Source organism: Gekko japonicus, unplaced genomic scaffold, assembly GCF_001447785.1.
Source record: "Gekko japonicus isolate JY-2015 unplaced genomic scaffold, Gekko_japonicus_V1.1 scaffold2191, whole genome shotgun sequence".
Classification (NCBI taxonomy): domain Eukaryota; kingdom Metazoa; phylum Chordata; class Lepidosauria; order Squamata; family Gekkonidae; genus Gekko; species Gekko japonicus.
Window position 1 is genome coordinate 108,930 of NW_015171571.1, and position 11,600 is coordinate 120,529.

The window sequence follows — 11,600 nt, forward strand, 5'->3', positions numbered from 1 at the left end:
CTGGCAGTTCTCTATCCATGTACTGTTGAAGCCTAGCTTGTAGGATCTTGAGCATGACCTTGCTAGCGTGTGATATGAGTGCAATTGTGCGATAGTTTGAACATTCTTTTGCATTGCCCTTCTTTGGGATTGGAATGTATATTGACCTTTTCCAATCCTGTGGCCACTGTTGCGTTTTCCAAATTTGCTGGCAAATTGAGTGCAGCACTTTAACAGCATCATCTTTTAAGACTTTGAATAGCTCAGCTGGGATACCATCACCTCCACTAGCTTTGTTGTTAGCAATGCTTTCTAAGGCCCATTTCACTTCACATTCCAGGATGTCTGGCTCGAGGTCAGTGATTATACCGTTGTGGTTGTCAAGGACATCGAGGTCTTTCTTGTATAGTTCTTCTGTGTATTCTTGCCATCTTTTCCTAATCTCTTCTGCTTCTGTTAGGTCCCTACCGTTTTTGTCCTTTATCATGGCCATCTTTGCATGGAACGTTCCCTTGATTTCTCCAATTTTCTTGAAGAGATCTCTAGTCCTTCCCATTCTATTGTTTTCTTCTATTACTTTGCACTGTTCATTCAGGAAGGCCTCTTTATCTCTCCTTGCTGTTCTCTGGAAATCTGCATTCAGTTCGGTAAATCTTTCCTTTTCGCCTTTGCCTTTTGCTTTCCTTCTTTCCTCTGCTATTTGTAAAGCCTCATCAGACAGCCACTTTGCTTTCTTGCATTTCTTTTTCTTTGGGATGGTGGTGATTGCTGCCTCCTGTACAACCTGTAAAACCTATTTACTTAACTGAAAATATACAGTTTAACATTACAGATAATTGACACATTGATTAATAATCCATAAATTTTCTACAGCCCAAACACTAATTGCTGTGAGTCCTTTATTATTATTAGGAAGGGGCATATGTGAAGCCTCGTTATTAAGTCACATTTAAGCACCCTGCATGATTGTTTTAGTGCACTGGCAGAAATCGCCACATAGTTTGCACTTGGATTACTGTTTGCTATTATCTTTTCTGTTCCGTAAAGCATCTCTAAGAATGCTTTAGTCCAATAGCGATTTTGCCTGACAGTCCTTTCACATAATAGTTATTCTGCCATCCCATTTACCCATCCAGTATTCTAACATGAGGCCCATATTGAGCCACGTATGGTTCTGGAGCCGTAGGTTGCTGACCTTCTGCTTTATGCTATAGGAACAATTCTCCTCCCACCCCACTCTTGCTTCTAAACCAGGAAATAATCCTTATTCATCTTCATTAAACACATTTCCCATCGTTTCATTGCATTATTTGGAACATTGTTCCATGTAAACTTGCTTCTTCAAGTGGCAAAGTATGTGTCATTACCAAGAAGTAATTGGTTTGATTTTTTTTTTAATTGTATCTCTATGTCTTTTTTGTCAGCCATCATCCCTGGGTTGTTCCTTGCCTATGTGGACTTTTAGTGGACAAAGAAACAATAGACAAGCAAGAAACACTACAGAGAACAACTCCAAACAACACGAAACCCAAGAGATTCTGGTATAGACTTATACCCAGAGGGTTTGAAGGAACCCTGTAGGCCATTCCTGGGACAGGACAGCCCATTCAGCCTATCTCAGGAAGGAAATAGTGCTTTATTAATAGACAGCACAATTCACGACTGTGGTGTTATTATGTCTGGGAAATTCGGTTTTGACCACATTTCCCCAAACAAATTATATAAATTAGAGGAATATGAACCTGGGGGAAAGCATATACAGAGGGATGGGCAGGCAGGATAGAGGAATGTTTAATCTTTCTTGTATCTGCCAATTTTCTCCTGAAAATGCCCCCACCTGGCTGTTTTCTCCTCACTGTTGTCCTTCATATGTAGAACAAGTTCTTGTGCATTTTTGGCCTTGGCAGGTCCAGTGCAGCACAGTACATTTCATGGATGCCATTGTCACAATGTCTCTGCTCGGCCGCCAAGAGGGTGGGGCGTTCTAGAGAAGGAAAGCCTGAGGTTTGGCGTTACACTTCCTCAGACTTATGGGTACTCGCACTGTTGCTTCACGGTGGGAGCCCCGTCAAGGGTTAGGGGCAAGTGTTGGGCTGGAGACGGGCATCTTAACTCAGACCTGGTTGGGCGTCCTTCTCTCTCAGTGACCACCCTTTTCTCCTGTCCTCGTTCTCCTCCCATTGCACTGCTTGTTCCCCTCTCTCACCTTCGCCTTGACTGTAGCATCCCCGGTAGTGCACCATGCCCTCCTCTTTATTTCCCTCTAGCACCCATTCCACCCTATAGCAGGCAAGCCAGTGGGCCTGCCAATCAGCCTCCGGCCGGGCTCTACCCTTCTCCTCCCTGGTCTCCTCTGCGATGCTGCCACATCCGTATTCATCCTGTCCTCCTTCCTTGGGTTGCTGGGGAGCCCCGGAGTGGCCGGGGCCACCCCTGTTCTGACTATTCTTGGCTGTGGGGACCCTTCCCACATTCACTCCTCTGCAGCCCTGACCTCGTGACTGTGCTGGCCCCCAGGGGCGACTTCTGGCTCGCCCCTCGATACCCCCTGTTTGGTCACCGGGAGCTGATTTGGCGTTGCTGGCCCAACCATCTACCCCTCCTTCCTCCCGGAGACCAGTCAGGAGAGCGGGCCCTGAGGCTGCCTTCTGACAGTCATGTAGGTTTACTTCAGGTAATTACTTTGAAAATGTAAGGCTAGGAAGACAGAGTAGTGTTAGGCTGGGGGAAAGCATGTGCAGGGGGATGAAATCTTTCTTGTATCTGCCAGTTCTCCCTCTGAGGTGGAGGACATCTCTATGGGTTATTCCCACCATGCCTTTAGAGAGGCAAGAAATAGTTTATTCCTCTTCCTGTTGGCGCCTCTGGAATAGCCCATCCCCTCAGTTCTGTTCCTGCCTCAGCAGGGAGCAGCAGTATAGACCCAAGCTACGCTTAAGTCTTGTTCTTTTTCTGATTTTTCTGACTTCTCTTCCACTTACTGTATCTTACTTCCTACTTGATCTCCTCTTTCTTCTCCTTCTCTCTTCTCCATCTATGGAACAAAGACCAGCTAGTTCAAAGGGGTCTCTTAGACCTGAAGATCTGACCACAACAACCACCTGAATGGCGGCAACGTAGAGACCCGATGGCTTCTCGTTGGGAGAAGAGGAGCAGGTGCATGCCACAGAAGCGGTGGCAGTGCGGAGCAGCAGTAGGGCTGACTTGCCTGTATGGCTCGATTGTGCCACCCCAACGATCACGGCTCATCTGGCAGCGGCACAGCATGCCCAGAAGTGCCACAGGCAGCCATCTGAGAGTAAGCCCACCATTTCTTCAGGGCATTTTCGGCCCGCCGGCGGCCATCTTGAAGGTCCAACCTTTGGCTTTGGTACCTTCCAGGCCCATCTTGAAGGTTCAACCTTTGGCTTTGGTACCTTCCAGGCCCCAATCCAGATGCCTGCAGGGGCAGAAGGAGCACAACAAGCCTCTCTTCTGGATCTCTCTGAGCTTGACAGAGGCATCAGAGCAGCATTACAAAGGGGTAACGTACCTGTAGCTGGGGTCCTAATTAATTCTTCTGGACTCATGGCTGTTATCAGGCAGGCCATGCAGCAGGAAATATCCACTTTTTGAGCAAAGCACACATCCATATCCAAGGGCCATCCTCTTCCCAGTACACCCTATCCCCCTGTCCTCCTCCTGGCCCACCAAGGCGGCTCAAAAAGCACCCCCCCAGCATGAGAGGTCAGGAGGGGAGCATTCGGATGAGGAGGAGTCCACAACATCCACTCTGGATGACAGGGAAGAGGGGGAATTCCTTTCAGAGGAAGAGGAGGAGGAGATCAAGTTACCTGAACAGTCCAGCCATTTTTTCAAGGCTGTGGACTATCAATTTTTATTAACCAAGGCAATTAAGGCTCTGGAGATCCAGGATCTCTCTCCTTCCGAGTACCAAAAATCCTCTAGATCTAAGTTCAAATCCAGATCCAAGGGAAATTTTTTCCACCTGAAGAGTATATTGAACAGTTTTTTCCTTTCTCTGAGTATTTTGAAAGGCAATTGAGGGCAGAATGGGACAGGCCCACTGCCAGCAAGCAGTTTCCAGCATTTGTAAAAAAGTTGTATGCTTTACCTAACTATGCTAATGAGTTATTACAGGTCTCTCCTGTGGATGGTCCAGTGGCAGCAATTCAGTCTTCTGGGCTGCTATCAGAAGACGGACAGGGCACCGTCAGGGACCCCACAGACAAGAAGACAGAGGCAACGCTCAGAAAGATCCATGAGGCTGTTGCCACAATGGTGAGGGCAGCATCCACAGCTTCCATTGCTTCCAGAGCTTCCATTGTGTGGATCTGCAAATTGATCTAGCTTCTCCCAGAGGACAACTAGGGGCTGTTGGAAGGAGCTACCCATATATTGAAGGCAAACTCTTTCACAGCGGATGCCACCTTGAATATCCTCAGCTTTACGTTGTGGGCTATGGCCTCTACAGCGGTGGCAAGAAGGCTTCTCTGGCTAAGAGCCTGGCACGTTGATGTCCTGTCTAAATCCATAGTCACAGCCTACCCCTTCTAAAGAGATGGACTGTTTGGAGACGACTTGGACAAGATCATAGTAGAGACACATGAAAAAAAGAAGGCCATGCCTAGATTCATACGGCGACCAAAGAGACAAGATTTCGCCAAGACACGAAGAAGACATTCTGGGAATCTACCAACCCCCAGGCAAACAGAACTCCTTTGGATCCACATTTCACAAACCAGCGTTCAACAAGAATGACACAGGGGAGCATAACTCCAAGCCCAAACAGGCATGACTACAAGTCCTTCTGTTGGGGGCCCGCCTTCTTTATTTTTCTGCACTTTGGACAGAGTCTCAGGCAGACACCTGGGCAGTGGAGATTGTTTCTCATGGTTATACCATAGAATTTCAATGCCAGCCACCAGAAAAGTTCCTGAGATCATCGGTCAGGAAGTCCACGGACAAGAGGACTGTCGTCAGCAAGGCCTTGGGACCTCTTTTGGACATCAAGGCCATAGAACCACTTCCCGCTCACGAACAAGGACAGGGCATATACTCTATCCTGTTGATAGTCCCCAAGAAGAATGGCGATTGGAGAGCCATATTTGGTCTCAAGTTCCTGAACAAATACATCAAGCTTCCCCATTTTCATATGGAAACCTTGAGAGCAATAACAGTCTCTCTTGCCGGACGAGTTCCTGACCTCAGTAGATCTTACAGAAGCTTATTTCCACGTTCCAATTCACCCCACTCACAAGTGTTTTCTGAGGTTCTGTGTAAACAATCAGCATTTCCAATACAGGGCATTGCTGTTTGGCTTGTCCACAGCCCCAAGGCTCTTCTCCAAGTTAGTGATCAATCCTGTAGTACATCTCAGAAGCCAGGGGAATCCATGTTCACCCATATCTAGATGACCTACTAGTGCGGGCAAGCAGTCATGTGGAATCCATCAGGAACACAGATACAAGGCTAAAATGCCTCCAGAATCATGAGTTCCTTGTCAACCTCTGCAAGAGCTCCCTTCAACCCACACAAAAGATTGAACACCTGGGAGTGGTAATCAACACCACTCACAACGAGCTTTTCCTACTATTGCCCAAATCAGAGAGATAGCATCTCTAGTGACCCGCAGCACCTCCTCTCCCCTGATGGATCTGGCCAGACTTATGGGGCTGATGATATCCAGCATAGAGATGTTGCAATGGGTGTGGCTCCATGCCAGAGCTCTGCAACTTTTTCTTAGGCCCTACGAGCAAGCAATCATGGAAAAGAAGAACCTCACTCTTTGGGTTCCCACCAAGGTCAAGAGCAGTCTTCTCTGGTGGATGAATCTAGACAACCTGGGTTGGGGCAAGGAGTATTATGTTCAGCAGCCCATGGAGATCTTCATGGATGTGTCTTTACAGTTGGGGAGCAACCCTGGAGGACTCCCCTGTTAGGGCAAGTGGTGTCTAACCGAGGTGACTCTGCCCATCAATCTGTTGGAACTCAGAGCAATATTTCATGCCTTGAACCACTATGGCCCTTGTCTCCAAGGACAACATATCCTGGTTCGGACGGACAATATCTCTGTCAAGGCATACATCAACAAGCGGGGCAGCTCCCGGTCCTCTCAGCTACACCAGGAGGTGATGAGAACACACACCTGGGCAGATAAGGACGTTGTAGCCATAAGGGCGGAGCACATCAAAGGGGTCGACAACATTCAAGCCAACTGGCTCAGCAGGGAGACCTGCTTGACCTGATAGTAGCACATTTAGGTCAACCATCAGTCGATCTGGTCGCATCACCAACAAATCATAAGTTACCGAAATTCTTCACCTAGTATTACCACCAGGAGGCGGAGGCGATGGACACTCTCACAACACCCTGTCCCAGAGGTCTGCTTTTCGCATTCCCGCCATTCACTCTGATCTCCAAGACTGTCCGCAGAATAAGAGAGCTCGGAGCAGAAGTGATCTTAGTGACTCCCAGATGGGTACGTTGTCCTTGGTTCTCGACACTGAGAGAGATATCAGTGCTTCAACCACTGGTCAACTCAGTGACCCCAGACGTGCTATCTCAGAGGCTGATATGGCACCCACACCCAGACTGGGTGTGTTTGACTGCCTGGAGATTGAATGGGGCAATCTCTTGAGACTAGGGTATTCTAATGAGGTCACGGAAAGCATTCAGTCCTCCAGGAAGCAGTCCACTATCCGAATTTATAATACTAACTGGAAGACCTTTGTGCGGTAGTGCAGACGTAAGAAGATAGATCCCCTGTCTCCCTTCGTGGCCTTGGTTTTATTTTATCATTTCTGCAGGAGGGACTTGACTTCGGTCTCAGGTCCTTTACACTTTGCAGACAGACAGTAGCATTGTCTACAGTGTTACCTACAATGGGGGGATTCAAGGTAACTAAGCATCCCCACGTTCAGCTTTTTCTGCAAGTTGCAGCAGTGATATTTCCTCCGCAGATACATCATTTTCCAGCATGGAGACTAAATAAAGTCTTAGTGGCACTTACTAAGGCACACTTTGAACCACTTAGGGAGGTGGGAGTTCAGTGGCTGAGGATGAAGACCCTGTTCCTAGTAGCCATCACTTCTGCAAGAAGGGTTTCAGAGTGTAGTGCACTTTCTGTCAAGTCTTCCTTATGTATTTTCCACAAGGATGAGGTTGTGCTCAGGACTAATCCGACCTTTCAGCCAAAAGTCTCTTCAGCCTTTCACCGTTCGCAAGAAATCTGTTCAACCTAAGTATCCTAGAGAATTCGCATGGCACACCCTAGATATCCGGAGAGCACTAAAAATTTATATTATATGGACAGAATAAGTGTGGAAGACAGACTCCATGTTTATCAACATCTCTCCCCCACAAAAAAGGGTCAGGATGTCCAGAACATCTATCAGCATGATGCTCAAATCCTGTATTTTGGAGGTGTGTAGGGCCATGGGGCAGGACGTCCCCAAGGGCATTACAGCACATTCTCTGCAAAGTGTGGCCACCAACACAGCCTTTGTCAATCGAGCATCTGTGGAGGAAGTCTACAAGGCAGCCATGTGGTCATCCATATCCAGCTTCATGCGACACTACAAGCTAAACACTGTGGCTTCCGCGGATGCAGCCTTTGGAAGAAGAGTACTTCAGCACATCAAGACGATTGAGGAAGATAATGACCCACCCATGTGAGGGACACTGCTGTGGGAGGTCCCATAGAGATGTCCTCCACCTCAGAGGGAGAATGACCATTGGCACTTACTGTTAAGGGTCATTCTCCTCTGAGGTCAGGAGGACAGCTTGGCCCTCCCGTTTTCATCATCTTTCTCTACTTCTGTGCTGTTCTCTTCTTTCTAGTCTACTCTACAGACTCCTCCTGTTTTCCTTCTGTTGTAGTTCATGTTAAAGCTATGGTTAACAGTTGTGTTTTATAGGGCACGGCCATTAGGTTTACTTTGAGATCACTGCTTTCAGAGTCCCATAACTGAGGGGATGGGCTATTCCAGAGGCATCAACAGGAAAAGGAAAAAACAGGAAGAGGAAAAAACAGGAAGAGGAAAAAACTGAGGGGATGGGCTATTCCAGAGGCACCAACAGGAAAAGGAAAAAAACTAGCCACCCTGAGCCTGCCTTGGCGGGGAGGTGCAGGATATAAATATAATAAATATTTCCTGCCTCCCTAAAGGCACTGTGGGAATAACCCTTAGGGATGTCCTCCTGACCTCAGAGGAGAAGGGCCCTTCACGGTAAGTGCCAATGGTCGTTTTCTCATGAAAACGCTCCCACTTGGTGGTTTTCTCCTCACCGTGCTAATTTTCAGATTCAGTTCCGAGGGCCAGGAGGAGGGGATGGGGGTGAGAATTGCTGATGCTTGGATCCATATTGCAACACTAGTGAAAGGAAGGTTGTAGGACCAAGCCAAAGTTCCTAACCAGTTAAACTGTTTCTCATCCCTGTATATCTTTTTCTTTATAGGAAATCATTTGCCAGAAGAATAATGTAAGTATATGGATTTAAAAAAAATAATAATTACATGATATCATGTGCCAAGCAAATGTGTTTATTTCCTCGATACCTGTATGGAAATGTTAACAGTATTCTGCTACATTTTGTATGATACAGCTATTTCCTCCATTACTGTTGTTCAATTCAAAATCATACATTCCCAGCAGCAAATGTCATTTAATAAGCCTGTTGCGAGGCTTACCCACTCATATTGTCTTCACTACTTCTTAACATATTCCATTTTGCTGTTTCTCTGCATCATCATTTTCTCCTTACCATGTCCAAGTTTTCTTGAGTCTCTTCTGTTGAGTCCTTCCCTTTCCCATTGTTCTCTTTATGCCCTCTCTTACTTTAGGAATGTCAGATGCTGTCTTACTCCTACTTTTGTAAGCTGTGTACGGACAGATAAGCTTCCTTTTTTTTTCTAATGCCTGTGACTGACTCACAACATCCTGTCTCCAGTGCATAAGAGCCAACAAAGTGGCATCTGCAAGACAGGATGGAACTTGTCTGTATCTGTACTTGGTCAGTATTCTTATCTACTGTTCTCCAAAGGCCATTGTCTGGAAGATGTGAAATCCACAATCTCTGTCCTGAAAATACCTGGAAGCCCATTCAGTTGGAAGAAACTTGGCTGCTCTTTCATTTGGAAGTAATCCACAATCCTGCCATAGACTGAAGTCTTTCTCTTTCCTGAAAGACACACATTGGCAAGTACTCTGGTGATGCATCTGTGTCACAGCTTCAGGTCATGCCTTTGATCATTGTTCAAGGTCCTGAGAATGATGATTTCATGCCTCATCTCCCTCCCAGAAGTAAGATTCTACTCTAGTCCTTTCTGGATCACACCCCTCCTCCCCAATTTCAGGCCCAGATTGCCATAGCCCCAATTTGTCCCACAAATAGTATAATGATCCTTTCTGTGGGGGAGCTCCTCCCATCACCAGATTTGGGAGCTCCTACCGAGGAGTCACAGCACAGGACAATAACTACCATTCTCGGCATCAGCCCACTGTGGCAAGTTGTAGCCCAAGGCCTTGTTTGGACATGGAAAAAGACAAAAGCATAAACTTTCTGAAGCAACAAATTATCAAGCTGGTGCTCCTTCACTTTGCAATTCTAATCAGGACCAGCAATGTTCCAATGAGCACAGACTATGTGACAGTTAAAGTCCGTGTAAATGTAGATGAGAACAGTTACTTCAAGTCAGTAATAACCTTTAATTACAAAGCTGTATCCTCTTGATGAAACATAAAGCTTGTCTTGAATGTCTTGGGACTCAGGTTTGTGGTGATGGAGGGGAATGGAAATGGACAAGCAAGTTTTGGGGAATAACACAAGAACTGCGAGTAGGTCGAAGAAAGGATATGCCCATTGTGCGGATGGTATTGAGTCTGTAGAATATGTAATTTTTTATTGTAAAGCGAATAATAACATCCACGAGTCTCTTTCTTTTCCTAAGACACTCCCTCTCTCTCTCAGGCAAAGAATCTGCCTTTTAAGAAATTTGCTATTGGATAGCCGGGCAGAAGTTACCTATCAGGTGGCTGGGTTCGATGGCTTGCCCAAAGAATTAGAAAATCTATAGTAACTCGAAAAGAGGAGAATTAAGATTAAGTTTTATTGATTTTAACCATTATGGTTTTTATGGTGTTTTTTATAATCAGTCTTAAAATTCTGTTCCTATTTTAATCTGATATCTTTTACCCATGTTACAAAATGTCATTGTCTGTCTGTCTGTCTGTCTGTCTGTCTGTCTGTCTGTCTGTCTGTCTGATCTATCTATCTATCTACTGTCTGTCTGTCTGTCTGTCTGTCTGTCTGTCTGTCTGTCTGTCTGTCTGTCTGTCTGTCTGTCTGTCTGTCTGTCTGTCTGTCTGTCTGTCTGTCTGTCTGTCTGTCTGTCTGTCTGTCTGTCTGTCTGTCTGTCTGTCTGTCTGTCTGTCTGTCTGTCTGTCTGTCTGTCTGTCTGTCTGTCTGTCTGTCTGTCTGTCTGTCTGTCTGTCTGTCTGTCTGTCTGTCTGTCTGTCTGTCTGTCTGTCTGTCTGTCTGTCTGTCTGTCTGTCTGTCTGTCTGTCTGTCTGTCTGTCTGTCTGTCTGTCTGTCTGTCTGTCTGTCTGTCTGTCTGTCTGTCTGTCTGTCTGTCTGTCTGTCTGTCTGTCTGTCTGTCTGTCTGTCTGTCTGTCTGTCTGTCTGTCTGTCTGTCTGTCTGTCTGTCTGTCTGTCTGTCTGTCTGTCTGTCTGTCTGTCTGTCTGATCTATCTATCTATCTATCTATCTATCTATCATCTATCTGCGAGTAGGCTGCTTTAAACTAGTGCACAAAACTTTCTTCATTGGCCTGCAGAATGGCCTGTAAAGCATTCCTTTTGAGACGGCATTAAGCTGATCCTGGTTTTTAGTATTTGTTGCAGTTTTATGTGTCAGTCTGGTTTTTTTGGGTTTTTTGCATTCACTTTTTATTGTTGAGCATATCCGTTCAACACAATAATAATTCACTATTCATCTTATTGATATGCTCATTTTCCATTTTTAAACAATCTTGAAACAAACATACAAACAAAAGGGAAAAAAATCATCTGAGGTTACTATTACCACAGAGGGGGGCACACTCATCGCCTCCTTGCTACACCCATTTATGGCACTGCAAACCCTAAACTTCAAGTTAAACACCTCTTCTATATTTCTATCCTTCATAAACATGTTAAGAGAAACAGTCTACTCTTGTATTAAAACATCCTGCTTGGAATTCTTACCTCTTACTTATCCTATAACCTAGCTATCAATGCCAAAGTATATTGTTCCCCTCACAGCTCCCCATCTTTCAATTTCATAACACCTTCAACAAGTTTTTTCCCCATCATCTCATTATGTGCTGTGAATGTTTTATTTTTTATATTCACAGCCAAATGTCCAAGAGCTAACCATCTATATGGTATTTCCTTTTCTCTCAATGTTTTAGCCGTTTCACGCAAGCCTCGTCTTGCAATCAGCACCTCTGGGATCACGTCAGCATATAAAAACACGCAAGTGTCCTCAAGGAGCAAGCCCTTTTTTTCCCGAGCTATTTTAAACCGTTTATTCCTTGTGTTGAGCTCTTTGAATTCAATTATTATATCTTGCGGGACTCC

The 11,600-nt window shown here is 45.7% G+C and overlaps 1 protein-coding gene across 1 annotated transcript in view; it reads left to right on the forward strand.

Moving 5' to 3' along the window:
- Window positions 1-11,600, forward strand: part of LOC107117647 (mitogen-activated protein kinase kinase kinase 5-like) — a 155,628-nt gene that overhangs the window by 45,673 nt on the left and 98,355 nt on the right. The window contains 1 exon segment of the mRNA XM_015419802.1: window positions 8,440-8,463. Coding sequence (XP_015275288.1) covers window positions 8,440-8,463 — 24 coding nt within the window.